Source organism: Oculina patagonica, chromosome 11, assembly GCF_052425735.1.
Source record: "Oculina patagonica isolate OP01 chromosome 11, crgOcupat, whole genome shotgun sequence".
Classification (NCBI taxonomy): Eukaryota; Metazoa; Cnidaria; class Anthozoa; order Scleractinia; family Oculinidae; genus Oculina; species Oculina patagonica.
The window spans coordinates 23615589-23630349 of NC_135768.1; the positions used below are offsets into that span (position 1 = coordinate 23615589).

General features: G+C 36.1%; 1 protein-coding gene across 2 annotated transcripts in view; it reads left to right on the top strand.

The window, feature by feature from the left end:
* Positions 1–9065, top strand: part of LOC144629868 (uncharacterized) — a 182981-nt gene extending 173916 nt beyond the window's left edge. The window contains exons 1-4 of one of the 2 annotated variants that reach the window (XM_078488110.1): positions 5873–5991; positions 7066–7107; positions 7839–7976; positions 8788–9065. In XM_078488110.1, coding sequence (XP_078344236.1) covers positions 5940–5991; positions 7066–7107; positions 7839–7976; positions 8788–8906 — 351 coding nt within the window. In that variant the 5' untranslated portion in view covers positions 5873–5939 and the 3' untranslated portion in view covers positions 8907–9065. Of the gene's footprint in view, positions 1–5872; positions 5992–7065; positions 7108–7838; positions 7977–8787 lie in introns of those variants that run through there. The other variant, XM_078488112.1, reaches the window with a different exon arrangement.
* The last annotated feature ends 5696 nt before the right edge of the window (positions 9066–14761 follow it).

Consider the following 14761-nt stretch of genomic DNA (forward strand, 5'->3'; position numbering starts at 1 on the left):
TTCCATTAGCGAAGCGGGACTTCGCGAATAAACTTCGAGTGGGTTAATGCATTTAGCGTGTATTCTGTTCTTTTGTCATATAGCATAGACCAATCATTTGCCTTGTTCTATTAAGCGTGGCGAATCCCTTGTATAGTTTCATTGCGCTGCCACGCAATCAGCTGAAAAACGTGGTAATAAATGGTAAAAAGTCCAACATTCAGTAATATATGTTCTGATATGTCCCCTTTAGATCCCTTTAATTAACTTAGATCCATTATCCATAAGATTGGTAGGTGAAAGAAAGCTAGAAAACGCCTGTATTGTCTTTCTCAGTTAAAGCATTCAGGCCTAGGTCCTAACGAGTTAGTACAGTTCTATCGTACGTGCATTCGCCCTATCATTGAATATGCCTGTCTGGTTTTCAATGAAAGTCTACCTGCGTATCTTTCTCATGAGCTGGAAGCAGTGCAATAGAGGGCGATGCGCATCATTTTCACGTATTTTTCGTACGAAGAAGCGCTCGATAAGGCAAGTGTAGTCACTCGGTTTGGTCAAGGAAAATCCTGACGGAAAAACTGTTTAACAGCATTTTAGAGAACAATGACAGTAGGTTGAGGAATTTACTGCCCCCACGGAATTTTAGTAGCTATAACCTCAGAAAGTCACGGCAATTTAATCCTGTTTTTAAGACTAATAGATTTAGAAATAGTTTTTTTGTCTCTAATGTACTTAAGTTTGGATTTTAATCACTCTTGTATAGTTTTTTAAATATTTTGCATTTTATCGTATAAGTTTTTATCGGTTTTATAAATTTGTAAATATACCATAATTCAACCTTGGGGTTGCGAAGTTGTATGAATAAACTATCTATCTATCTAGCGAAGCTATTTTTCCCCAGTGCTGGTTTGTTGTTTTCGCCGGCAGTCAGACGACTTGTCTCATTTAGTGATAGATGCATTTCATAACTAATTTAGTTTCATTAACGAAGCTAACTTGTGTGAAGCGACGCTCTTTGTCCTCGACTCAAATCTAAAAAAGCCTTCACACTTTTTTCGCAGTGTCTTTAGAGAACATTGCAACAACATTTTCCTGTTTACTAAGTGATAAAAAGATATTGGTAAGTGTCAGCTATCAGCTAAACTCAGTTACTGAACTCGTCAAGTCTCAGGAACGATCTATTTCGCAAATAAAATGAGGGTTAAACCAGCTACGGCTGATGTGGCTTCCTCTGTAAATATTGTAGTTTCTACTTAAAACACACATAGCGGGTTTTATGATAGAGCAACGTGAAAGACAAAAAACAATGTATCGATTGGAAATACATGAAATATGTTTTTTTTGGAAGAAAAAAGAAAAAGGAAAAGCGTTGACGGAAACACGAAATTAAAAGAAAAATGAATAGGTTCAGATTAAAGCTTATAAATCGATTCGGGTATCTAAGCAAAGCGAAAAGATAATAACTTGTGCATTCGAGACAAACAAATGAAATATAAGATTTTGTTAATAAGAATTAAGGATTGATTGTAATGTGAGCGCGTCCAGATTACCAACCTGGTAAATAAAAACACTAGTATAATAGCAAGGGATTTGAAACAGGTCATAAAATAAGTGATTTTGGAGAAATAAATCGACTTATTTAATTTCCTTTGCCTTGATCGATGTTTGTTTCAATAAACCAATTTTGATTTAAATAACCCACATTGATACACGACCTCGATTATTTTTCTTACCCGCTTCACCTGCTTTCATTTCTTAACTTTTCATTCTTAAAAAATAGCCGGTATTTCTTTCGTGGATTTGCTTCAATAACACGAATAATTACAGCTGGCACCATACAGAACCCCTCTGGCGAAAAATATGATAACCCAGACAGCTCTTTCGCGCGCCTTCAATTCCTGAAAGCCATATCGTAACTTTCATTCTAGCAGTTCCGTCTCAGATTTCTTGTAAAGCAAATATCATTTTCCACAGGTGGTTACAAACAAAGCTTTTTCATTATATCGTTTCAGAGAATAGTGGTTTTGAAACCAAATCACTTTTTATTTGAAATTAAAGTAATTAATTATATTTGATCTGTGACTCTTTATTCTCGAAATTTGCAGGGATAGATTTATTTAAGTGTTCTGAAAGGGTGGAACATTTATTGTTCTCTGATGCCTTTAATCGTATTTTGGGCCGTTTGAGAATCCTTCACAGGCCTCTATTGGGATGAATGCATATCATACATAAGTGTTTACATTTGCCAAATTGTAACACAGTTTTTTTTTTCTGTCGTGGGTAGACGGCAGTTGGTTGGTGTTGATTGTGTAAGCCTTAATTTTCTGGAAGCCTTCTCTTCGGTTAATAATTGTTTTCCCACGAGCCGTATAAATTCACGATACGAAAAATCAGAGTTGTTTTACTGTAAGCGATATGAGTGAAACGAAACTATCTGAATTTACGTTTCGTTGTCTGCCGTTGAATTCGTGAGGGCTAGCAAACCAGCGAAATACCTGGAAATATAAACATAATTGGTTTCTGGTTTACATGTCGCGAAAAGCCTTTTCATGTCATTGTTTTGATGTTCAAAGCACATGGTGGCTGACAGGTGTACAAATCGTTTTAACTTTCACGCAATAAAAACATAAATCAAAAACATATTCAGTGAATGAAGTCAAGAAAATGGGATATTAAAGGAAATAAATTAGGAAGCCGTTTTTGTTTCCGTTTTTCTGTGTGTTATCCCAAACGTCCAAGAATTCCCAGAACGTTTTGCACAAATTTACAAAGCCAAGTATGGAGCCGCCATATTGGCGTACCTATCAAACGGCCCAAAATACGAGGAGAGCAGCATCAGAGAACAATGTTCCACCCTTTCTGAACAAATAAATAAATGGATCCTTGCAAATTTCGAGAATAAAGAGTCACAGATCAAATTACTTTTATTTCAAATAAAAAGTGATTTGGTTTCGAAACCCCTTCGTCAACTATTTTCTGAAACGACATAATGAAACAGCTATGTTTGTAACCACCTGTAGAATAGGATATTCGCCGTACAAGAAATCTGACACGGTACTGCTAGAAAGAAATTAAAGATACAATATGGCTTTCAGGAATGAAAGGCGCGCAAAAGAGCTGGCTGGGTTTTGATATTTCTCCAAAGGGGTTTCTGGTGCCAAAATATTCGTCTTATTGAAGCAAATCTACAAAAGAAAGTGGGTCAGTTATCAAAATGAAATAGGTCATGTATTACTGCGGGTTATTTCAAGCAAAATTGGTTTATGGTAACAAACGCTTATTTCGGGACACCGATCAAGACAAGGGAAATTAAATAAGTCGTTTTATTTTCCCCAAATAACTTATTTTATGACTTGTTTCATTTCCCTTGCACTTATACAAGTGTTTTATTTAACAGGTTGATAATCTGTACGCTCTCACATTACAATCAATCCTTAATTCTTATTAACAAAATCCTATATTTGATTTGTTTGTCTCGAATACACAAGCTATTATCTTTTTGCTTTGCTTAGATACCCGGATCGATTTATAAGCTTTAATCCAAATTTATTCATTTTATTTTATTTCATGTTTCCGTGAACGCTTATCCTTTTTCTTTTATATTTCAAAATGAGCCATATTTCATGTATTTCCGATCGATACATAATTTTTTGTATTTCACGTTCCTCTATCATACAACCAGTTATGGGTGTTTCAAGTAAAAACTACAATATTTAGAGAGGAAGCCACATCCGCCGTAGCTGGTTTAACCCTCATTTATTGGCGAAATAGACCGTTCCTGAGACATGACGAGTTAACTAAATTTAGCTGATACCTGACACTTACCAATCTCTTGTTATCACTTAGTAAACAAGAAAAAACCCTAGGCTTTTGCTGCAATGTTCTCTAAAGACACTGCGAAAAAAGTGTGAAGGCTTTTCTAGATTTGAGTCGAGGACAAAGAGCGTCGCTTCACACAAGTTAGCTTCGTTAATAAAACTAAATTAGTTATGAAATGCATCTATCACTAAATGAGACAAGTCGTCTGACTGCCGGCGAAAACAACAAACCAGCACTGGGGAAAAATAGCTTCGCTAGATAGATAGATAGTTTATTCATACAACTTCGCAACCCAAAGGTTGAATTATGGTATATTTACAAATTTATAAAACCGATAAAAACTTATACGATAAAATGCAAAATATTTAAAAAACTATACAAGAGTGATTAAAATCCAAACTTAAGTACATTAGAGAAATTGCCGTGACTTTCTGAGGTTATAGCTACTAAAATTCCGAGGGGGAAGTAAATTCCTCAGCCTACTGTCATTGTTCTCTAAGATGCTGTTAAACAGTTTTTCCGTCAGTGCTTGCCTTGACCTGACAGAGTGACTAGACTTGCCTTATCCAGCTCTTCTTCGTACGAAAAATATGGGAAAATGATGCGCATCGCCCTCTTAAGCACTGCTTCCAGCTCATGAGAAAGATACGCATGTAGACTTTCATTGAAAAAAGACAGACAATACAGGCGTTTTCTAGCTTTCTTTCACCTACCAATCTAATGGATAATGGATCTAAGTTAATTAAAGGGATCTAAAGGGAACATATCAGAACATAGATTACTGAATGTTGGACTTTTTACCTTTTATTACCACGTTTTTCAGTTGCGTGACAGCGCAATGAAACTATACAAGGGATTCACCACGCTTAATAGAACAAGGCAAATGATTGGTCTATGCTATATGACAAAATAATAGAATACACGCTAAATGCATTAACCCACTCGAAGTCCCGCTTCGCTAATGGAACTGAATTAATTATGGGGCACTTCTTAGAAAAATTGTTAGACTAAATGGGACTCAAATAGGTCTCAAATTGTTAGGCTAAATGGGAGGCGGATGAATAGGGGTACGCAACCCCGCCGATCGGTGCTATTTTTTTAACCAAATCCATCAATCCACCACTATTTTCGTTTAAATCCGACTCCACATTACTTGAAAACTTTATGTGACACAGTTTCACCGCGAAGGACGAAAGATGCTATTTTTGCCAATTTTTTAAGAAGTTTTTGTTTCATTGCTTGTTTTTGCGACAGGTCTGCCAACATACCGACAAATACCGACCAAAGTGATCCGAACTTCGATTAACATCCACAATTAGAGCTTAATGATAGGAAGAATCCGGAATCCTGGCCAAAATATTCAGCTAATCCGCGATCCGCTGTATTTTCGAAATCCGCAAATCCGCTCATTGTAACACAAAAATCAACAATCCGGACCAAATCCGTCAACCCGCAAACCTATTTACCCTCCTCAAATGGGGTTCGTCACGCCGAATGGATAAGGAGGCAGATGATTGGTTTTAATATACGCGAAACGAATAGAGGCAAGTAAAGTGCATTAACCTGAAAGGTGTCGACAATTTATCAAGTATTTCGAAATTTGCCTAACGTTGCATTTCTAGTCTATGTTATTTTCATGGTCTACACTCTCTTTGACTAAAACTCTCGACCAATCAGGGTGCGAGAGTCCTCTCAGTTATTGTAAAATGAGGATTGTTTCAAAAAAGGATTTGGTCTGCGAATCAATAGAAAACAATACTAGTGTAGAAAGCATTTCTAGAATTGAGTTTAGAACACCAGCCAAAGACATTAACCCTACTCGATTGAGGTTAAACACGAGATGTCGTTTCGCTAATGGAACTGAATTAATTATGGGGGACTCATTAGAACAAAGGTTACAAAATGTTAGCACTAAATGGGGTTTGTCACGCTGAATAGATAACGAGGCAGATGAATGGCTTTAATTTACGACAAAGGAAAAGAAGGCAAGCAAAATGCATTAACCCACATTTATAATTTATCTCGTTGAGCCAATAAATGTTCAAGAAGATATCACTGGAGAAACAAACGTCTTCTGATCATCCCAGGTGTTCCAGTTGGCAGTCAAAAAAGAGTTTTGAAGAATTCCAAACTTGTGAAAAATGAAGATTCTTGTGGTCCTGTGCTTTGTCGTATTGATGCTCGGCATTGAGGGTAAGTTGAAATACGTTGATTGCACTTAAATTTTCAGAACCCTCTTTATTTCATGTTAAGTTTCCTCTTTTAACTGTAAACATTTTTATCAGTTAAAAAGGTTAACAACAGGATAATATTCTTCACGGGATCTATTATACGCCGGGGGCACCCAACGGACGGTTATCGTTAAATATCTGCTTGGACGACATATAGGATTTTCGGATTAAATTGTGATGAAAAACTGGAGAAAGTAACGCCTGTTGTCTTCGTACAGATAAAAACAGTGTCGTTTTTGGTACGAAAAAAAGCCAACTACGGTTTTCGAGAAGGCAACAACGGCTAACATAATATTTAATTTGTTTCCTAAACTTTTCTGAAGTTTGAAAGTTCAGCTTGCGTATCCCAACAGATACATTTTTCTTAGCGTTTAAAACTTAGCCTTGAGTGCATCTGTCTGTAAATATCGAGAATCCCGAGGCAGGACGGAAAATTCGAATTTTCTTTTATTTCGTCCAAAAAAACCCGTTTTTGTGATCTATTTTTAAAATATCGTTTAACAGTTCCAGCGAGTTTAAACTTTTTTGTGGAATCTAGGAAAGTTGGAAATACAACCCAGTCGAGTCCGAAGGCCGAATAACGGGGGATGGATTTTCTGCAAAATGGAGCAGTTACAAAACGCCTATGGAGAAAGACAATAACTTCTCTTGATTTCATTTTAATTTGCAATTTCTAATATAATCTATCCATTGGTCATTATTTCAAGCTATATTTTATCTTTTAGTTCATTAAATTCCAACGTCGGCAGTGAGAGGTTGTTGCTATATTAACTGAAACGTTAATATTAGTTACTGCTGAAGATCAATTGTCTCAGTCTAGGTTCCAGACCCCTTTCATAACAATATATAAATAGTTTTCTAAAATTTGTCACGGCCATACTTTTGAAAAAGTATGTAGCTTAGCATACGAAACGTCAAGTTAGGAAAATGCGAATTTTCATAATAATTATCTCCGCTGTTTGTTTCATATTTTTAATCAAGTTACGATGGCCTAAAACCAAGAGTCATTATTATACAAGTCATTTTTATTTCCTAGCATATGCAAAAAAGGAAGCAAGAGGAAAAGGAAGAGAACATGGTATGTAAAATATATATTTTCTTTGAAATCTTTTTGTTGGTTTATCCTTAATTTATCTTGCAGCTGGAAAATGTTCTTGGAATTCAAATTCATTCTTGGCTTTGTTGTCTACATATGCCGACGGGGAAAAATTCTTTGACAATCTCTATGAAGCCTAATTGTTGTTTGCACGACTAAGGTCCGGCTGGCTGATATACCCATTTTTCCCTTGGGACACTTCCTAAATTTCAATGTTTTTTTGCCATATTTCATCTTGAAGTAAATACGTTTTGTCCAATTTTTAACTGTTTGAAAAATACAACTAAAAATTTAGAATGTTTTGAAGAAGTTCATAACAGGAAAATTACTGAATTTTGTTACAAGTGAATAAACTATCCACACAACACAATAATTTAAAAAAATGATGTCGTTCCTTTTTCTATCTGAAGCGCGTATACTGTATTTGTTTTAACCGCATCGGTCAAATTTTTTGGAATTTTTTTTAAACGGTTTAATTTTGGACATAGAATACAATTTACAGTAACAGTATGAATAGTTAAAGCTAGCTTTAACTGCTTCTTTTCTGTTAAAATATTTTTGATTATAGAGAATACTTTGTATGTTCAATAAACCACCTGTTGACCCCTCTTGGTTTTTTTTAGACGACCTGGGCTATGTTATGTTCAAACAAGACGAGAGCGCTACTCATTTTAAATCAGACAAGAGTTTAAGTTAAAACATTTCTTTTGCAGTGTTCGGGGATCAAGATCAATGCGTTTTTCCTTTCACGTATGAAGGCGAGACGTATAACGGCTGTACCTATGCCGGTGATTGGACACGACCGTGGTGTTCACATGATAGTACTTATAATGGAAACTGGAGTAAATGCAGTAAGGATCAAATCTAACCTAAGGGGGTTAATTATTATATGGCGCTTTGGCGGTTTAAGTCAATTTTGAGTCGGTTTGCGGGTATATTCGTATTTATCTGGGGGTTTACAGTCAAGGAATTGATTATTATTATTATTATTATTATTATTATTATTACTATTATTATTATTATTATTATTATTATTATTTTAATTATTATTATTAAAAGCCCGCCCGCCTAACTTAGTTTTATCGAATTTTCATATTTTTATTTTTTTATTTATTTATTTATTTTTTCTTGTTTTTACTTTCGATCATTTTTTATTCATATTTCGCTGTTTTTTAAAAAAAATTAAAAAAAAAATAATTATTATTATTATTATTATAATAATAATAATTAGTATTATTATTATTATTATGATTATTATTATCATTTTTATTTATTATTATATTATTATTATTATTATTATTATTATTATTATTATTATTATTATTATTATTATTATTAAGAAATTATGGCAGCTTCGGTCTTTAGGAGAAAAAGAAAGTTTCTGGCGGTCCAGAAAAAGCAATCAGGTTTAAAACTATTAATGTAAAAAGCCTCTTTTTATTTAGTAAAATAAGCAGTTTTAGCATAATCCAAAATTTTAAAACAATCCAATGTGCTTAAATTTTTGCAATTAGATGAGTTGTAAACTGAAGGTGACAAAAGTCATGCCGAATCCGAGATGTCTTTAAAAAGTTGTTTGGTGTTTTTAAAACTAGTTATTTTTGCTAATGCTAACAAGGAAATATTAAAGAATCATATTTCCCGTGTCTTTTTTTCTTCTAGAGTGTAGCGCAGAGGAAGAAAGTAGATTAAACTGTTCGGGTGGTTCGACATGCATCCCAGCTGCTGAAGGAAATCGTGCGAAATGCTATATTCCATTTAATCCAAACGGTGGACGCTAAAGCCTCAAGCCTTTCCACTTGCGTAAATCACATTTTTGTAGTATACGGAGTGTCTTCATTCTTTTCTCTTCTTAACTTAACTTACACAGTCCAATGCTGTGATAGATGTCTGTGGGCTAAAACATGTTAAAAAGAATAAAAGTGATTTATGCAAGTAAACTCAAGCTTTTACCTTATTGTCTTCTATCTTCAAATTTCACTTAACTCTCGGACGTACAAATTTTTAAAAGAAGATTTACTCTACAATGCTGTAACTTTCACTAGCTGTTCATTCATCCTTTGCAAAAATTTTGATATGTCAATCATGTGTCCTTGTCATTTAAAGTTGCCATGGCAACGTCATAAAGTTGCCATGGCAATGTCATAATTACAATTCCCGCTCTTTTCTGACTTTCTTAGAAAAAAGTGACATCCAACATGCGAGTTCCAAGATGGCAGCTCTCGTCAGGTGACGCCATATGACGTTACAGCGAACAAAAATTATGTCATCTTGTAGAGTAAGCTACGGGCTTTTTACTCAAAATAATGTAAAATAATTTCGCTGCGCTTTAAGAGAATGGAAACCATAAGGAGGGGGATGGTGGGTATTGTATTCTCAACGAATAAACAACAACCTTTTGAGCAACACAACTGGCATGTTTAATTCCGCCATGATGTCGAGCACATGCTCTCCCACTCATGCGCACTAACCTTATAGGTACGGAAAGCGTAGATACAATAGTGGGGATGTTAATTTGCTTATACCTCCGAGGGTCAAACCTGAGCCAATGTCTTTCTATTTTAACTAGGGATGTTATCACGGGTTAACCCGGGGTCATATTTATTTAGTTCTCTATAGTAACAGCCGTCAACACCACTGCCACTGTCTTCATCCTCATCGCAATCACCATCACCATTTCACAAAACTTGTCAAGGCCCAGGTTTTGTTTTTATTGATACGATATGATTTCGGGTACAAATTTCATGTTTTTGTTTTGTCTTGTTATGTATTTGAGACTACCACAGGGTTTCATTTGATTTAATCATGCCAAAATTCACCAAATTTCATTTGTTAGAAGGAAAGTATACAATTCTGCATTGCAACAATTATCGCATCGCATTAAGTTTGGATTAAGATTGGGGATAAAATTCGGCGACGCGACAAGAGTCGCAGCGTAAGCTAAGTACATAACGGTTGGGTCGGTGGGTAACGTTGTACCAGCCATAACACCCTCAAGCGGAATGAACACCCACAACAGCCTCCCAAAAATATTCTACAAACCTTTAGCTGATTACTTATCGCACCTGGTATATTCCCTTCCCCGTTGCACTTAAACAATGTCAATTTATTCATAATCTGTGGTATTCATATGCAATGTCGATAATTCACGCAGTGCGAATAGCGATCATCTTACGGTCTCCTGCCGAAAGAATTATGTCACCAAGAGAACAATCAAATTCTAAGCTCCAAACAATCATAACAATAAACACTCATTCGTGATCATCTTAAGGTCCTTTGCCGAAAGAATCTTTTCACCAAGAGAACAATTATTAATCCTGAGCTCCAAACAATCATATCAATAGACACTCATTAGCGATCATCTGACGGTCCCTTTTCCGAAAGAATCATTTCACCAAGAGAACAACGAAATTCTGAGCTCCAAACAATCATAACAATAAACACTCATTAGTGATCACCTTACGGTCCCTTGCCAAAAGAAACATATTACCAAGAAAACAATCATTAGTCCTGAGCTCCAAACAATCATAACAATAAGCACTCATTAGTGATCACCTAACGGTCACTTGCCGAACGAAACATGTCACCAAAAGAACACCCACTTTGGGTACAACGCCAACAAGTCGAGCGCACTTTAAGACGCACCCATAAATTAGTACTGATATGCCCGGCCATGTGAAAAATAACAGACAATAATCGGCTCCTTTTAAAATAACGCCCAGATATTCACATGGACATACCATGCCTTCTAGCCGACCTAGCAAAGTCGATTCTGTCACAATACTCTAAACAAAAATATTACCTTTAAACATAAAAGGTTTAACTCCATACAGGCGACGCATCTGCTTGAAAAAAGCCTGCCGGGACTTGAGGCATCTGAAAAACTCCCCTCTAAGGCATTACTTAAACCCACTTTCCTAGACATCCGTGTCCAAAACCATAAAACGTTCCACTTTCTCTTGGAGCCGATATAACCCGCATCTGAGTCTTCGCGCGAACGTTCTCGTCGAGCAATTCAGTCCATAAAATTCAACACTGACGGGCGGAAAGCTCGTACACATTTTCCTGTAAACCAGGAAAAGCAGTAAAATACACATTTGTAGTTGCAATCAATAAAAGGGCCTTAGTCTGCAGTCAGTTCTAAAGATGGTGTTATAGTTTCCGATGAATACCCGACAAAAGGCACAGGCATGTACCGGGATCCGTTGCACTTGAACAATTTCAATTTATTCATAATCTGTGGAACTTTTATGCAATGTCGATAATATATGCAGGGAAATAAATTTATAATTTCTTGTTTTTACACTTTGACATCCCCACTAAAATGCATAGGGAACCTCAACCTGGCAGTTTTTTTTCTGCCCTAATTTTTTTTCTCCTTGGTACTAGTAGATAGTAACAAATCACGGTTTCCTTTTTTAATTCTCGCTGGTGGAATGTGAAAAAAGTCGACGAAACGAAGAAAATTAACAGGTCATTAAGAGTTTCTCTCTGTAAAAGCGGTCTGGTCGATCTGGCTTGAAAATTACACCTCGCTTACTTCTTGTGTGTTGCAAGACTTTCATGTACTTATACTAAAACCACAATCCACTTGATCGGATCATTTATAATAACTTTTTCGAGTTTTTAAGTATTTTTGGTCCACCCGAACGAGCGCTCGTTGCGTCTACTGTCAAGGCTTAAATTTACCCCAACTTTGAAATTACATTTAACAAGAACTAGCAACTTCTATACCAAACAAACACCACAATTTATCACACCGACTTTCATGAACATTGAGCTTGAATCAAAAAGAATAATTTGTATTAAGATATAACGGCAGAGGATGGGAGAACGAGAAAATAATAACTTGAAGACCAAAAGCTTAAAGTTATTCCACTGAAATAGAACCAGAACTGCGATTTTTGTCAAACTTTGCCTATTGAATGTTTATGTTATAGGAACTTGAATTTTGAAATAAAAATAGGGGATGCCCATGCTCGTTGAGGAACAACAACTTCTTGTTTACACCCAATAAATCCTTATAAAATCACCATGATTAAAGTCACGATGGCTTGCTAAATTCACGTTTCCGACGATTATTTTTTATTTTACACTGAAAATTGGTCCATATTTGTTCTACAGAAAGAAAGGGACTATTCAATTCAAAAGAACAGAAAAAATGATAGGTCACCGTACCCGTTTTCGAGAAAATGACGATTTACCTCTCTGGCGAGGTTCAGCCGCAAAGAAAAAGCCTCCATTTTTTTTTTAATGCGCGCGCTAATCATGCGTAAAATTATACGCAAAAGGGATGCGCAATGCAATAATGGGGAACGTCCTTAAAGAAACAACCAAAATATTAAAATGGCTAAAAGATTTAACAAATCTCCAATATGTTCTAAAACACTAGTTCAGCATCGAACAGTGATGTATGTTAATTGTTTACCCAAGCCCATAAACAGAATACCAACAGGAAGGCTGCTCAGGATAGTTCGTACACCATACTGGTTTTTACGTTATAGCTGGGAAAATAGTTTGAAGGAAAAATGGAAGACAGCGGCACGGGTTCAAGCAGGTCATAATATGAATCAAAAACACAAAAACCTTCCATGACTTTTTGCTAATACAATTAAAATGCCCGAGAATTCTGAGCCACGCTTTGTAAATACGCTGTGAAACATCTAGGCGCTCAAAACCAGATGCGATAAGTTGATACATATAAACAACAATGACGTCCGACCCCTGGAAGCTGTCTTATTTAATTTTTAACCAAACGCTGTTTTTATTTTAAGCTCATTATACTGAAATAACTATCCACTTCCCACAACGAAGCCTTAAGTACGACTTGAAAATATCTATTCCTATAAAAGGTATGAGAGGGCCATTCTGAAAAAAATCACCCATTTGTAACCTGTGAAAAAACCTGTGAAAACTTGACGTTCGCCAGGGTTTCCGCAAGGGTGTTTGTATACTTTGCGAAAAAGACGAATAATTAATTTCCCTACGTAAGAAAAGAGACAAGCGGTAAACTGTGTGTTTCACTCTGGTGTTTTTATTTTTATTTTTTTCTTGGCCAGCACATCCAGTCAGAGAGAGCTAAAAAAGACAAGGTTGTGTTTTGCTATGTCTGTTACGAGGAGGGCAACAAGGGTGTAAAAACGTGAAATTTTCGATTCATTTCAACAAAATATGGTATCTTCTAAACTACCGAGCAGACGGCTACCTGTGTAACTAAATAAAAAGGTAAATTTTTATTGACTTTGTGCAGGAAAAGCACATAGTATATCAACAATGTTTTAACACCATCTGAGGCAATTCTTCTGAAAAGACGCTAGATAAATTTACTTTTCATATCGGCATAAGTTTAGAGAGCGTCGCGTGTTATCCCCCAAAAAATCGGCTGCTAAGGCGACTGCCTTTGGCTCTATTTTTGTGGGGGCTCTGCCCGCACATTGTTATCGACTGAGGGATTTATTTGTGTGTGGGTTTGCTTGTGTCACGTGGTCTTCTGCGAGAGATCCTGGGGATGAGTCGGCGGTCTTGTCGAGTAGGCCATATTGGATTTTGGCGTGTCGTTTCGTGTGGTTTCTTTGATTTCAGCTGTTCCTGTAGTTGCTCGTCATTACAGCAGCTCACGAAGTCATACTAGCCAACATTTCGTTTGGCTGGAAGTCTGTGCAGGTTGCACATCAATTCAAGAGGAGCTTTTACGCTTACGCAAGCCAATATTGAGAGCGGCAGAAACAGCACAATTTAATACATTTGTACTTGAATCAGTCTATATGGCTATATGTTCTGATATTTGTAAATTATTCTGCAATGCATACCTACGGAGCGATATAATAAACAAACCATTTTAGTGCTACTGGTTAAAAAAGAAAAAAAGAAAGGAAAAAAGTTGTCCCCTCTGGGATTCGAACTCGGGCCTCTGGCGACCTCTCGGTCCCCAGTCAGATACCTACCCGACTGTGCTACTCTTACATTCTTAATGACGTAAGGCGAAAATATCGTATATCAATGTAATAGACATTCCGCTGTTTATCTGTTATCATGTGCATCAAAGAAATGTTTGAATCACCTGCTGCTCATAAATTTTCAAGGAATGAATTTGCAAAAAAATCGCAAAGATTATTTGCCGCAATAAATAGCAGCCTTAAGGTAATTGAATGTACTAAATGAATTCACAAAAAAGAAGAATCAAATTTGAAATTATCAAGCCCCCACACGTACGCATCGCGGACCGATTTTTCTAAATACTGAGCTTGAATAAAATTTTCCTTTCTTTTTCAATGTGAATGAAATATTTCTCTATAAAGCCTATTTTTTGAAATTTCGCGACGCTGTGTCGAGCTCGGAAGGAGCAAAATATTCAATGGCTCCTAACGCGGCCATAAAAACGTTTCGAAGCAGACCAAATTAAGATTTGTTTTAGTTCTGTCTTCGGTGAAGTCTACCAGAGTTTAAGCACAATTATTTTTACACGAATTTGAGTGGGTGTTTTTTTAACAGAGACAGCCTCTTAAAGAGTGTCAGTATATTGTTTTTTTTTCTGCAAGACCTTGATGAAAATTCACTAAATTTCATCAGTTTCTCATGTAACCGTACACTAAGTTATTTCGCTGAAATTAATTTAAAATTTCACCTTTTTACACTT